Raw genomic sequence first — 16,016 nt, 5'->3', positions numbered from 1 at the left:
TTCCAGTTTGGCTATGTAAGTGCATCTGTCACAGGTTGTAGTGCTGGGTGGTAGGAGGAGAGGGTTGTGTGTGTACATAACGCAATTGCTGCATTGCCCCAGTATGCCTAGATTCACCAAGTGGACAGGAGAAATCAATGGAAGCGGACCCTTGGACATGCTGGTTTGGTGCTTTTTTTGAAAAGTACATGAGCTGTTTTCCCTTACCTTAGCAAGGTACTTTGCAATTATAGGCGGTTTAGTGCCTATGATTAAATTTCTCCTTATTAATAAGGAGAGTTGAGTGCTTGTATCAGTTTAAGGCTTCCTAGTGCTTTCCAGCAGGTATTAGAGCAAGTGCTAGTCACAGGGATGCTTAAAGGTAAGATGAAAAAAAAAATGGTTTATCCTACACACTGCAATGTGCACTAGAGAAGTTAGATGTGAAAGTAGGTAACTTAAGTTTTACCTGTCTAAAAAGTTAAGTTTTAGTGCAGAGTCACTATTTTTAAAACAGCTAGATAGATTGAAAGGGGTTGATCACTTTTGTATTCCGGTATTATAGAATACAGTAGAACAGCCAATAAATTTAAATAGTTGAAGGGGAGTGATTTCACAATATGATAATTTTGTGCTTACTCACACCAGAAACACCTGAAAACCTCTGAGCCTCAGGTGAGCAGTCACTACTGCCAAGCATATGAAAAAACATCCCGAGGGCTGTGGTATGTCTGAAGGGGGAGCTCTGAATTGATAGTGACTGGATCCCAGCTAGAAGCACAAATGTCTTCTAGAGTGCCTTTTGAATTTGATGCAACAATACACGTCCCAGGAATGTAGAGAATGCAGAAACAAGGTACAGAAGCGGCAGGATGAACTGAACCGTGACCATCCGGAAAGTACAGTTTTGTACCTACCATAAATGTAGATGTTCGAGTGCTAATACAGCTGCAGTCATAACAGATGGGTTCTCCTGCCGTCAGGCGGGTCCTCGGTCGGCCGAATTCCAAAGTCTAGGTCCGGCGTCGGTTGTCGTCACTTTCTTTCCTGACGTCAGTGCGACAGGGGTATATAAGACACAGCCGACGCCATTTTCTTCAGTCTTTCTTGCCCCAGATGTCAGGTGCCCCCAGAAGGAAGGCAATATATATATATATATATATATATATATATATATATATATATATATATATAAATATATAATATATAATCATGCATTGCAATATAATCAAAAACCAGTAGTTGCTAGCAAATACACCATAGAAGGATAACCCAGTCAAGTTGTAAGATGAGGAGTTAGCCACTAGGTCTGTACCCAGAGGGGAAGGAGGGAGGGAAACCTGGACTGCAGCTGTATTAGCACTAACATCTACATTTATGGTAGGTACAAAACTGTACTATGTTCATCGTGCATACAGCTGCAGTCATAACAGATGGATAGAATCCCAAAGCTACGCACAGGGTGGTAGGCACTAGGTGGAACTGGGAGGAGCCAGAATGCCCTGCAACACAGCAGTGGCAAAGCCTGCTCTAGTTTTGGAGTATAAAGGTAGGTGGTAGTGTTTAGTGAAGGTATGCACAGAACTCCAAGTGGCTGCCTCCAAAATATCTTTGGTAGGGACTCCTCTGAGGAAGGCTGCAGAGGTAGCTGTGGCCCTTGTGGAGTGGGATCTGATGCCTGCAGGTACAGATTTACCATGAAAGGAGTAACAAAACCGTATGCAGTGGCCTATCCATTTTGAAATTGTCTGTTTGGAAATTGGCTTCCCTTGAGCTCCTACAGCATAGGACACAAAGAGTTGTTCTGATTTCCTGAAAGGCTTTGTTCTGTCCAAATAGTAACGTAGCTGTCTATGGATGTCTAAGGAATGTAGCAGCCTTTCCCTTTGTTTTGAGGATTGGGGTAAAAGGTAGGTAAGTGTATGGCCTGATTTAAAGCTACCCTGGATACTACCTTAGGCATAAATGACAGGTTGGTTCATAGGGAAACCCTGTCCTGATGGAAGATGAGAAAGGGCTGCACAGCCATGAGGGCTTGTAGTTCCGAAACCCTACGAGCTGAGGTAATGGCCAGAAGGAAAGCTGTTTTCCAGGACAAATATTGCAAATCTGTTGAGGCAGCTGGTTCAAAGGGAGGCAATGTTAATTTTTCTAGAATGTAATTAAGATCCCAGGCTGGTATTGGTTGTTTACTTGGAGGTCTTATATTCTTAGCCCCTCTGAGGAACTGTCTTAAGAGTGGATGGGAGAATAAGGGTGGATCAGTGTTGTATTCTGCAGAAATGGCTGAGGCATGGATTTTGATGGAGGAAAATGAAAGTCCACTGTTCAACAGCTCAGCTAGATACTGTAATATCTGAGGTAAATTCAGTTTTCTAGGATCCTGGCCTTTTTTCTCATTCCAAGCGCAAAACAGTTTCCATTTTGCGGAGTAAGCCTTTCTAGTAGATGGCCTTCTGGCCTCCAAAATGACATCCTGCACCTCCTTGGAGAGTAGGGTCTGTTGTGGTGTTAAGGAATTTTCCATGCAGCCAGATTGAGTGTTTTCAGCTGACTGTGAAGAGTTTTGTAGCTGTGCTGAGTCAGTAGAAGAGGCATTAGAGGTAGGGTCCAGGGAGGAGAATGTGTTAGGCTCCTCAGGAGTGGGTACCAGTGTTGTCTTGGCCAGTCTGGAGCAATCAGTATCATCTTCGGTCTGTCTGCTCTTGCTTTCAAGAGCACCTTGGGCAGAAGAGGCAAAGGTGGGAAGGCATAAACTGTCCGTGCTGCCCAACTGAAAGAAAGGGCGTCCACTCTCCAGGCCTTTGGATGGAATGTCCTTGAGCAGAATTTTGTCAATTGATGATTCCTGTGGGAGGCAAAGAGATCTATGTCTGGCCCTCCCCACGCTTGGATTATCTTTGTAAACACTTGAGGATGCAACTTCCATTCGTGCGGGTCTGTCATATTTCTGCTTAGATTGTCTGCCACCGTGTTTTCCAAACCTGGCAGGTACTGTGTGCTTGAAGTTCGATTTGCCATTCCAGAGCCAAGTTCCAAAGTGACATGGCCAGCCTGCACGGGGGGTATGAATGTGTTCCTCCTTGTTTGTTCATGTACCACATTACGTCTGTTCTTATCAATAATTGCCCTGGATGCAGGAGGTCCTTGAAAGCTGTAATTGCATTTATCACTGCTAGCATTTCCTTTTGATTGATGTGAAGGTGCTTTTCCTTTTGGGACCATTTGCCCTGAATGCACCTGTCTGTCATGTGTGCCCCCCCAGGCGTAGTCTGAGGCGTCTGTTGTGATGACTTGATTTGCTTGAGGCTTGCAGAATGGTAGACCTGTGTTTGTTTGGCATGCTTGGGCCCACCATAGAAATTCCTTTTGCAAACATGGGATTAGTGGTATTATTGTTTCCAAACTGTGGCTGTGTTAAGACCATAGGTTTTTAGGTACCATTGAAGTTTCCTCATATGCAACTTTGCACATGGGATTAGAAGAATGCAAGATGCCATGAAGCCCAGAGCCTGCAGGATTTTCCTTGCAGTTAGCCTGGTACAATTTGCTAGTATTTTGAAGTACTGAGTTAGTTGCCCCTGTTTTTCTGGCGTAAGATAGGCCATCTGGGTGTTTGTGTCCAAGTTGGCACCCAGGAAAATTATTTTCTGAGATGGTGTTAGCCTGGATTTCTCTTTGTTGACTGTGTATCCCAGAGAATTCAATAACCATGTTACATAAGCCAGATGTTCCAGAAGTATGTGTTTGCTGTCCGCTTGGATCAGGCAATCGTCCAAATAAGGGTAAATTTGTATCCCTTGAAATCTGCAGTAGGCAATTACTGATGCCAGGCATTTCGTGAATACTCTGGGCGCAGTAGATAAGCCAAAGGGCAATGCAGAGAATTGATAGTGGATTGAACCTGCAAGAAATCTGAGGTATCTTCTGCAGTTTTGTCTGATTGGGACATGCAGGTATGCCTCCTTGAGGTCCAATGTTACCAGCCAAGACTCCTTGCCCAGCATGGGAAGAAGCTGCTGTAAGGTGAGCATCTTAAATTTTGGTACGAGTAGAAATGTGTTTAGGATGGATAAGTCCAAAATGAGTCTCCAAACGGTTCCCTTCCTTGGTACCAGGAATAGTCTGGAATAAAAACCTTGACCTTGTTCGTGAGTAGGTACCTCTTGAATAGCTTTCATGACCATGAGTTTTGAAATTTGCATTTGAGCCTCTGCCCTTTGATTGTGTGGCAGGTTCGGCATGCCTCTCATTTTTGGAAGAGTGTGAAAATGAAATCTGTAGCCTCTGTTTATAATGTCCAGGATCCATTTGTCTGTTGTGATAATATGCCAATTTTTTGAAAATAAGGCCAGCTTTCCTCCCAAGGGTGCTGCCAGTTGAGACTTGCTTGGCATGCAAAGGGGAAAGTCATTGGGTTTGTTTCCTGTATTGTTGTGCACTGTCTTCGCCACCTCTTGGTGCTGGAGTTTGCCATTGTCTGCCTCTATATGATCCTTGAGATTGTCCTCTGCCCCTTGTGCGCCTGTATCTACCTCTTTGGGGCTTGTCTGTGGCTGGAAAGGACCAGTTTTTTGAAGGCCAATTTCTGCTAACACGTGGTGGTTGTACCTGTAGAAAAGCTTTGACAGTTTGCATAGATTTAGCTTTTTCTTCCATTTTCCATAGTATCTCCTCAGCATTAGTACCAAATAATACATCCTTTTGTAAAGGAGCATCTAATAGTTTAGCTTTAACATGATCAGGCAAGGTTTGTTCCCTAAGCCAGGCATGTCTACGAATGACTGATCCTGTAACAGCAGCTCTACTTGAGGCCTCTAGAGCATCATAGCCACATTGTAAGATGTGTTTACCCACTTGTTCTGCACTATGCATCATATCCTGCAACTCCTTCAAATCTGGTTGTTCAGGTTGTGACATTTTATTCCTTAATTGTGATAACAGAAACTGCTGATATTTAAGCATATGGAACTGACAATTTAAGGCCCTCATGGCTAGGGTGGCCGAGGTATATACCTTTTTCCCCACCTTTCTAAGGATCTAGACTCTCTTTTCGAAGGTAATGGATTCTTAGCAGTAGAGGCCTTCATTCCCTTGGGGCCTTGAGAAATGGTTTCAGGGTCAGCATTATGGCTTTTGTAAAGAAATTGGTGTGAGTTAGGAACTCTGTAGTACCTATCAGGCTTGACTGGGGCAGGAGGCAGGGAATCCGGATTAAGGCAAGCCTCCGAGTAAACATCATCAAGTATGTCCAAGACAGGAGGTATCGCCAGAGGTCTGTGCTGAGGTAGCAAAAGAAATTCCCTAAGTCTTTTCTTGGAATCTGAAAAATCTTGGCCTTCCCAATGGAAGTGTTCCCTCAAGGTATGCAAGGTTTCCCCGAAAGAAAAATCCTCTGGGGGAGATACAGAAGGAATGGACTGCTCTGCATCAGAATCTTCAAAAGGGGAGTACGAGTGTTCCTCTTCATCAGAATGTTCTGAAATAATGGAGCCCTGGTCAGAAGAGGGAGAATCTTCCTCCACTCTGGGTCTCTTGTCCGGAGGGGGTTGGCAACCCCTGATAAGAGTATCAGCCATTTTGAGCATCTGCTTTTTAGGCATGGGACCTGGAGATGGGCCCTGTGCAACAGGCCTCTTGGGATGCATGGCTGATTTGGACTTAGTAAAGGCCTTTATGGAAAAGGAAGATGAGGGTCTAAAGACACCATGGGTGGAAGTGGACCTGTCCACATTAAGAGGCTCAACAATCACAGTGGCTTCGGTAGCTGTAGTCAGGGTATGGGCCGAGGCACCTGCGGTCTCGGTTACAGAAGACACCGCCAGAGAAGTGTCGTCGGTAGTCAGGGGCTGCGTAGGCACCTCGCTGAGAACCGGACCACGTGTAGCCGGTTTTGGCGTGGTATCGGTGGAGACCGCGGACCTCGCGTGTCGGTCTTTGTCCTTGCGTTTTTTGGACAAAACGGTAGTTGGAGTCTCCGACGACATTTTATAATCAAAAGCTTTACCAAAAAAGTGCTGGGCGAACTCCGCCCGACGCTTAATAGTGCGTTTATTGAAAGTAGCACAAAGGCAACAGCCCGAGACGTCGTGGTCTGGGCCTAAACAAGGTATACAGAGGGAATGGAAATCCTTATGCGGTATTTGCTTCCCACAAGAAATACAATTGTTAACTTTGTCTGACATCGGTCTGAGGCAAGAAAAGTTTCCCCAACGGGGTACTTAGCTTTAAAGAAGACTTCGGTTTCCAAATTTTCGTAATTTCAGGAGCTGGCCGACCGGCACTTGTGGACTGCTTCTGCTTCGGGCACCGTGCGGCAAAAAAGACTGAAGAAAATGGCGTCGGCTGTGTCTTGTATACCCCTGTCGCACTGACGTCAGGAAAGAAAGCGACAACCGACGCCGGACCTAGACTTTGGAATTCGGCCGACCGAGGACCCGCCTGACGGCAGGAGAACCCATCTGTTATGACTGCAGCTGTATGCACGATGAACATCTTTGACATTTCCACATATAGATTGTTTAGATCTAAGATGGGAAAAGTGAAAATGTTATGACCTCTGGATATCATGCTTAACACCCAGGCATTGTTAGTTAGTTAAGCCAGTCCAGGTGTCCAAGTGCCGCAGAAAAAGCATCCCCCGACTGCCTCCATAGATGGGCATTCAGACAACCCTTCAGGAGCGCTGAGAGGGTCTGTCAGATAAGTTCTCTGCAGCATGGTTCTGTGCAGCACCTCTGTTTCTGGGGTCCAAGCTCGGACATTTAGCCTCCTAAGAATGGCTGCAACCTGAAAATAAAGGCAAGCAGGTTCATTGGGCACATCTATGGAGTCACCAGACTGCAGAGTAAGTGAGAAGTCCAGGTGGGTCAGAATCTGAGAAGTCAACACACCGACTCATCTACCAGCCAAAAAGGAATGGGATTAAGATAAGACTCAATGGGTACACTGTAGCAGAGTATTTTATTTACTTATTTGTTTGTTTATTTTCGAGGATAAAGCACATGTCTACATGGATCTTATACTTATCTTGTAGCACTGCAGTGCACAGGAGTGGGCCTGTAAAGGTCATCGAGGTAGTGTAATCTTGGTCAGTTTTAGTTATGTGAACAAAACAACTAATTGGACACCATGGCCAGCAATCCAACGCCTTGGAAGAAGTGTGTTGGGTCCAAAGAAGCTGCACTGTCTCAAAAGTTCAACCCACAAGGGGTTCAGATTCGAGAAATGCCAGACATTTACCTGTCGGATTCTAGGCTTAGGACCAAAAGAACGTTTTGATAGAAACTGCAATGGCTCAACAGCTTGGATCCAAAGGAGGGGTGGGGGTCAGATCTGAGAAATGTCTAAAAGTCACCTGCCAGAACCTAGGCTTAGGAACGGATTTTTTTTTTTCACTAGCTAGTCACTGGGTCCTAGGCTTAGGGACTGCTGGGATAAAAATGCAAACAGACTGGATCCAAAGGGAGGAAGACAGAATTCGAAGATTTTTTTTTTTTTTTGGTTAAAGTGTTGAAGGAAAGATCTGGCCTCAGACTACTTCTGATCTATGGTGTTCATTAGAATCAGATTCTGCTTATCATAGACTGGAACAAAATACCTAGAATCCGAGGTACCTGCTGTAGTCTCGGCTTAAAGGATAAGCTGCAAGTAGGTCAGATCCGGGAACCTTGGATCCAATGTAGATGGAAATAAGCTGAAGAATTTGTAACACCAAACCTGCCAGATGGGAGGGTGATTTTTGGATCCGGTGGAGGTTCTAGGATTTTTGGATCCGGGTGCTAGGATCCGAGGTCCTGTAATGTGGCTCCTTACTTTTTTTTTTTGAAGGGGAGTTGAGCCGCTAAAGGAACCATTGTTAGGTGTGGAAAGGAACGATGAAAACATCTCAATCACTCCCAGAAGTCTGACAAGGAGCGGCTCCCCACAAACCTGACAAGGAGCGGCTCCCCACAAACCTCACAGAAGTCAAGGTATGTCAGCACACAGTCAATTTACTTTCCAGATCATCACAGTGGCTTACCAGAAATCACAAACCACAGATTCAAACCCTGTGTTATCTGTTCTCCCTCTAAACTTAGTACACTTACACATGTGCCCATAGATACAGTCCAAACACATAGGCAGGAAGGAGAAGGCATAACTATGAAGGATAGGAGATTTGTGCCCATCAACACTATCCCCATCTGTCACTCGAGAGAAAGTCCATTCAAGTCACACATCAAGGCATGCCTAACCCATTAATCACGGCAGCTATTACTCTTACAGTCTTAGAGACTTGCTAGAATAAAGTGCTTAGAGTCATGCCTCTCAACCTTTTGGTGCAAGAAATCTGGACAAGCCTAACATAAGGGGGGGAGGGGAACACCAAGAGATGAGATTGACAGGAAAGGCTTGCTTATTGTATTCTTGACCCAAAAGCAAGGACTTCTCACAGATCAACTGATAAGTTAAAAATTTATCAAGTCCCTTCCCCACAATGGGCTTTAGGTTAGGCTGTATCCTGAACAATAACTCGGGAGAGTTGAAGTGGCTACAGGACCACACACAAACAGAGCTCACAAGACTTGAGATCTAGAGAAGAATTTTGTTTTCTACTTTGAAATGTGCAAATGTTTCTCACTTATATTCTTCAATACCATACAAAAGCTACTGACACAAAAACATTTACAGTAAAACATTTCTCAACGATCAACATATTACATACATAAACAGTGCAAATTATTTAGTTACAGACTTTAATTGCACTTACCATATTATTACTTCTTCATGCGTAAATACTAACTTTTCTTCACAGTGGCCAACATTACAAAGAAGCTAAAATAAATCAAGAAACTGAGTTATGATACTTTATATTAAGGAGTAATGTTTCTGTAAAATAATACCATCTGTGGAATTTTAGCAATAAAGCTATATATATCTTAAAAATATTGAAATCACTACTTTTGTTTACTTATTTAAAACCTGTTCAGTGAGTCAGTAAACAGGTCCATAGACCTTTTTCAATCATGACCAGGGGGACAAAGCACATAGAAATGCGCAAAAATAATTCTAAAGGCAATAAATAATTACAATTACAGAATACATGAATCATTCTTACCAAAAGAAAGCATAAACCCTTTAACAACAAAAGTAGGCAAGTGTGCATGTAAATTAATACAATACCTTGAAAGCATGTAAAATGTAGTTATAACTTGTGGGCATACTGAAGCCTTACACTAAACCTATACATTTTTCAGCCTGCAGTGATCAGATGTGTCTAGAGGACTAAATGCAGTTGCTCAGTTAGAAATAGGCAGCATGCATGCACACACTTCTAAAGCCTACTCCTCCCCTCCAAACTACAAACTTCTCCTGAAGAATTGCAAATTAAAAATTATATACTCACCATAACTAAATTGTCTGTGTTGTCCATTTTCACTCTTCCTCAACAAATGGATTCATATCTAATCCTCAGATCCGATCCGGTGGCATACTCTAGACTTTGGATCCAACTATTCAGCTCATCCCTCAACCAACTATCGAGCCCCTTCCTCAACCTCTACTAGTGGATAGCCAACTGGCTCACATACAGGACCAAGAAAGTGAGAATTGGGGAGTCTACCTCTAACAAAGAGGCCAGTCACAAGTGGAGTCCCTCAGGGACCAGTCCTTGGACCGCTCCTTTTTGGCATCTACTTCTCAGAAGTCAAGGCAAATGTCAGTGGTCTCTGGCTGACTAAATTTGCAGATGATTGCAAATTAGGGGCTGCCACTGAATTTCATACTTACACAAATGTTCACCAGGTGGGGCTGACACATAAAAATGACTGGTGTCAGAGCCATGAACTAAAACTAAATGCCAAGAAATGCATAACTGTATCCTTTGGAAAGTCATCCATCCCTGGTAACTATCATATTGACAACACACCCCTTAGAGTTGACGCAGCAATCAGGGACTTAGGGACACATAGATAGTAATCTAGCCTTTGATCATCACGTGTCTACAGTGGTGAGGAAAGCATTCCATGTTGCTCAACTTATAAACAAAGGTATGGCATTCAAGTCCAAGGAAATCATTGTTCCACTGTATTTGGCATTCATCAGACCTATCATTGAGCACAATGCTCCCTTTGGTATGTACCTAACCAGGCTTATCCAACAATTGAAATGTCCACAGAGGCTCCTCACTAAAAGAATACAGGGCATAAGTAATATGTCCTATGCAGACCACCTCAAGGCCTATCCCTGTATTCTGTCTCTTACAGGCTTTTTAGGGGAGATCTATGCCTGGCATACAGGCCACTGTCAGACCACACTCTGATGAACCTCTTGCATATCCACAAAACAAACAGCAACAGAATTACCCATTCTAAAGACTTAAACTTTGTCTGTGATATAAACAGGACCTGCTGGAGAGAGAGGTATGTATCCCAGAGACTACCCAGTCTATGGAACAGGCTTCCCATCCATGTGAAGCAGAGTTCCTCCCTAACCCAATTCAAGAGCAGCCTGGACAATTGGATGGGAAACCAGAAATTCATTCCTGGTTTGGCACCTATGTCTCTAATGGACACAGATAACCTGTAAATGGTTCATCTCCCAGGCCCATGTTTACACTTATCAATGGTATCAGAACTTGTCAGAGATTTGGGATGCATGGCTAGGCTTAGAAAGGCCCTTGTGGTCATTAGCCTAGTAAACACCGATGAAACCATAATTCCATTGTCCATCCTGAATACCTCAGAAAAAGTTTGTTGCCATAAAATCCCTATAAACTAGAGAGAAGGGAATAGCTGAAAGAACAGGGTTCAAACCCGGAACTATAACTTCCAATAAAAAATACAACAGGTTCCTCCAGAAGAATTAAGAAAGGGGGATGGATGGGAGGGAAGTTGAGGAAGAATGAAAATGGGCAACACCGATGGCTAGTTATGGTGAGTACATAACTTTTAAATCTGATATTGTCCTTTTCATTCTTCAACAAATGGGACCATGTGGCTACTGCGCAAATATCAGAGGTTCCTGACCAAAAAGGGGCTTTAGGTGGTCTAAGTAGGGAAATGCCTTTTTGAGAATAGATCCAAGAAATGCAATCTGTGATCCATTTAGCTAGAGTAAGTTAGAAATAAACATCTGATCTGACTTGCTTTGTCCTATGCACATAAAAATGTAATTTTCTTTGTATATCTGGGGGTGTAGCATGGATTCTCCTTTATTTGAAAAAATTGGAAAGAAGACCAGTAAATGAATGGCTTGGTTAATGTTTGATTCAGAAGCTACTTTAAGTAAAAAGGAAGGATTGGTTAGCAAACTAACCCGATCTTTATGGAAAATAATGTAGGGAGTCTTTGATGAAAGAGTCTGGAGTTCAGAAATCCTTCTTGCAGAAGTAATAGCTATTAGACTGTTTTACATGAAAGAAGTTTTAGGTCATTTTTTGCTGAAGGTTCAAAGGGTTCTTGAGTTGGACCTTGTAGCACGATAGTCAGATCTCAGGGAGGTGAAGGATCCTTTATTGGTGGTCCAAGAAGAAACATGACTTTTATTAATGCTTTACTCAATGTGGAAGAAGCCAAAGAAAAATTTCTGTCTCCTTATGAAAATTGGAAATGGCTGTCAACTGCAATTTTATTGTAGAAAAGCTGGCTCTGCAATTTTATTGTAGAAAAGCTGGCTCCTTCTTTAAAAAGAACAAACAAAAACTGAAGGACAGCAGAAAGAGAGTCAACATCATTTTTCAATGCCCAAAGGGAGAATCTTTTCCACTTGCTCTTGTAAATTTTCTTAGTGGAATCTTTTTGCAAGGATAACATAATGGTGCACACTGGGGAAGAAAGCTTGGGCTGTCTGGCAATTATTAAAAGTGAAGAAACCATGGTGTCAGTTTGAGGGCCTGGATACTGGGACGACTCATCCCTGAGGGGTGTGAGAGTTGGGTCCAGTATCCATGGAGGACAAGGATGAGGCCAAAGGAAGGAAAATCACACCTGTCGAGGCCAGTAGGGGGCAGAGGATGACTGAGCTCTTCAACCAGATTGCTTTCTGCAGACATTTGGGATTCAAGGGAAGTGGAGGATAAACAAAGGAGACCAGGTGTCCTAACGGCAGTATCTCTTGGTGACTCCCCCTGAGGGAGGATTAGGGCAAAATACCTGCTGCACTTGTCGTGGGATGAAGCAAAGAGGTGACAACAATGTTGGTTCTAATGATGGAAAATGAATTTCGACACAGATTATTTGAGAGACCACTCATGAGGCATCAGAATGGGCCTGCTTAATTTGTCTGCCAACATGTTGGTTTTCCTTAGAATGTACATTGCAAATAGAAAGCAGTTTGAGGAGATTGCCCAGTCCCACACTCTCATGGCCTCACAGCAAACCGGGTAAGATCAGAATGCCCCTTGTTTGCTGATGTATCAGAGAACAGACATGTTGTTGGTCTAAATCACAACAGTTCATAGAGGAAGAGCATCTTGGAATGCCTGTAACACTAAACAGATGCCCTATGCAGACCGTCTCAAAAAACTACAGCTTTACTCCATCGCATATCACCTACTCAGGGGCGATCTCTGCCTAACATACAAAGCTATGTCAAACCCAGAGCTGTTGGACATGCTCCACAAAGAAATCCCAATCCCTCTGAGCTACACGCTCTAGGGACCTAAACCTTGTCACCACAATAAACAGAACATGCTGGAGGGATAGATTCCTGTCCCAGAGACTTCCCATACTCTGGAACAGACTACCTATCCATGTCAAACACAGCTCCTCATTAGCACTCTTCAAGAAAAATCTTGATTGGATGGGAAATGGGAAATTCACCCCGGGGATCACTTCTGTGGCTCTGCTCGACAGGAGCACAGGAAAATAATTTCCTTGGGTGGCAAAAGCCAGGGTACATTTTTTGGCTAGGCTTGTATGGGCCCTAGGGCCGATAGCCTAGTACCTACCTATGAACCTATGAAAACTGCTCTCATCTCCTGTACAATCACATGTGAATTGGTCTTTGGGGGGGGGGCTTGTGCCTTGGACCGTCCTTTCCAAGAAATGTCCCCCTAACCCAACTGGGAGGCATTGGTAGTCACTGTTTTCATTGGGGGCGGTAAAATAAAAGGACGGCCTCATCCAGTTGGATCCACCACTGAATGTGACATTTGCAAATTGGGGTAAGCTTGACTAGAAAAGATAGGGATTGTCATAGAATAAACCACTGAACAGCTAGATTCCACTGAAGCACACATATATTGTAAGATGCTAAAGGAAGTAGGGCTGTTGCTGCTGCCACAGACCCCAATGCGTTAAGAATGAACCTCATTGTAAAAAATGAGTGGGAAAGGATCTGATGAACCCGAGTTCTGACCGTGTCTATGTGACACCTTGGTAGGGATGCAATTTGTGTTGTATTCAGATGTGCACCAATAAACTCCAGGGTCTATACTGGTGTCGATTTTGGTTTGACATAATTGTTATTCACAGTAAGTGGCAAATCTGGAGCAAATCGTCCCTGCATTGTTGAAGGTGATGGATGGAGTGGACAGTGAGGAGCCAGTTATCTAGATATGGAAACACTCTGAATCCCCTGAGTTGCAAGTAAACTGCCATAAATGTGGTAAACACCCTGGGGGCTGTGGTGAGTCCAAAGGGTACAGCTCTGAATTAGTAGTGACCGTCTCCCAGCTAAAAGTGTTGATGTCTTCGGAAGTGTCGTCTATTTTGATGTGATAATAAGCATCCTGAAGATCTATACAGCACAGCTAATCATCCTTGCAAAGAAAAGGCAGAATGGACTGTACCATGGCCATTCGGAATGTTGAAATTTCACATGCTGGTTTAATTTGCTCAGATCTAAAATTAGTCTGACTGTCTTTTTGGGAACTAAAAAGAAGTGTAAGTTCCAAATCCTATTTGGTCAGGTGGGACCTCTTGGATGTTTCTTTTGTCTAGCAGCTTTTGAATTTCTTGTGTGCTGCCTTCCTCTGACTGGGTGGAACGTCAGGAAGCTTCTTTCTTTTGCAGAAAGGAAGTTGGAACAATGGAATGGAATAACTTCTGGATATTACTTTTAGCACCCATGAATCTTCTGCTATATTTGCCCAGGTGTCTGCAGCAAGGGCAACCGTCTCCAACTGCCTCCAGAGGCAGACAGTAGGGCAGCACTTCAGGAGCACTGGAAGGGTCTATCCAGAAAGAATCACTGAAACTCTGATTTCACAGGCCGCCTCTGGACAATGTCTACCATTGGAACCATCTGCTCTGCCTCTGCAGGAGATATCCCCGCTTGCATCTTGGAAAGGTCTCTGAGATTTGAGGAATGGCATTTTCTTACTGCCTCTGAGTCCTACAAAAAGGTTCAATGAGGGGTAGAAAACTTGATTCCCAGAGCAGAGAGAGTCTTCCCTTCTTGTTTGCTGCAGGTAAGAGTGAGTGTGGGGACAGGAGAAAAAAAAAGACCATCAGAAAGGATAGAAAAAAAAGAGAGAGAGAAATATAGACAGAAGTGAGAGAGTGGACAGGTGACAGAAGCAAAGAAACCGTACTGGTGGGCATTTTAGATTAATGGTCAGCCAAGAAGAGACAAAAAGGATAAGATGAGAAAAGGTTTGGAACATGAAGAATAAAGTCACTAGCACAAGCAGAATTAAGACACTGGGATATCCAAGGGAAATCTGAACAAGGTCTATGAGGCATTCAGAATATATAAATTAGAAAGGATCCCTGAAATTAGACAGGAAGAAGTGCTGGTACGGAGCTGAAAAAGTAGCCTTGTGGGGCGAGTAAACAGCAAGCCTATACACAGTGACTGTGAAGAATAAAAATTAAGGAAGGGTTTACAGAGGGCAGTAATGCTTATTCTAAAAGATCTGTACTGACAATGACTACATACAAGTACTGCAATATAAGGGGCTCAGTCTAGTATACTTTACGTGTGTGTAAATAGTGTAAGAAACAAAAGACATGGTAATTTAAAAACTACAGCATTGTTGACAGAGACTTTGTTAAGCTGGTACTCAAGAAACTAACACAGTAAGCAAAATTTTTATCAGATAATTAGCTTTATCACCTTGTCCTAAGGCCTCAATCAGTCTTGGGAATGGCTCCACTGATGTAGGTCTCACACCTAGCAATTAAAAAAAAAGAAAAAGAAAAAAAACAGCACAAGTGCTTTCTGCTCGACAGGAAAGGACCCTCAAACTCTGAGTCTTACAGACTTCTAGAATTTGGACCATCCTTTTTCTCTTATCTTTGGAAGTAACTGAAAATTAATGACCCATTTCAAGATGCCTTCAGGAAGCCACATGCAAAATGAAGGAAAGATTCAATTTCAAGGAAACACTGCACTTGTAAATCAACCAAAAAAGCTAGGCATTCTTCAGTAGAAAAAAACACTGAAATCCTTAAAGTAGATGTTAATGACAAACAGAATAAAGTTTTCAATGATTACCTAATATCCACCTGAAGCAGTGGCTCAAAAAACCTAAATGTCTCAACAGCATGAAGCTGAAACTGCACAATATATGTATTTCATGCTAATGATCTGATGCAAGGTATCATTCAATAATAAGTATAAAGGCAGTAATGAAGACGTAGAAGGCCAAAGTAAAAAGGGAGAAAGCATTACCACGCGTATCTTAAAAATTATGCCAGAAACAACTCATCTAGGGAATGCACATACACCAATATTTGAGGCAACAGCCAGAAAGCAAAGGGGGATTACAATTAAGATTCCCACTTCAAAGCTAGAGTCTGGGCCAAATGAAGAAGTACAATTGTTATAAAACACTGCCTACTGGCAAGATTTCTCCTGATAATTAGCCTGGCCTGGAATCAACAGCCACCAAGTATGGACTCTGTTCGAGGGACAGGAGGTTAAGATGCCATACTTCATCCTCATGTTGGGGCAACATATCTGATGCCTAAGTTAATAATAAAGTAGTACTGATAAGTAAGCAAGCACTCAAGAAGGTCATGCCTAAATTCAATGGATTGGAAGAAGCCATTCCGATTGCTGGATCCAACTCCCCCACCATGGAGTAGGTCAATGACACTGGACAGACA

At 43.1% G+C, this 16,016-nt stretch overlaps 1 protein-coding gene across 1 annotated transcript in view; it reads right to left on the bottom strand.

Moving 5' to 3' along the window:
• Positions 1-16,016, bottom strand: part of RICTOR (RPTOR independent companion of MTOR complex 2) — a 3,179,211-nt gene that overhangs the window by 2,922,369 nt on the left and 240,826 nt on the right. Inside the window, exon 4 of the mRNA XM_044069875.1 lies at positions 8,732-8,796. Within this exon, the coding sequence (XP_043925810.1) occupies positions 8,732-8,796 (65 nt within the window). The remainder of the gene's footprint in view (positions 1-8,731; positions 8,797-16,016) is intronic.

The sequence above is a fragment of the Protopterus annectens genome, chromosome 1.part0 (genome assembly GCF_019279795.1).
Source record: "Protopterus annectens isolate FY-2018-M chromosome 1.part0, PAN1.0, whole genome shotgun sequence".
In the NCBI taxonomy this organism is placed as follows: domain Eukaryota; kingdom Metazoa; phylum Chordata; order Ceratodontiformes; family Protopteridae; genus Protopterus; species Protopterus annectens.
Note: the sequence above shows the minus strand (reverse complement) of the source record. Positions and strands in the feature narration are given on the sequence as shown.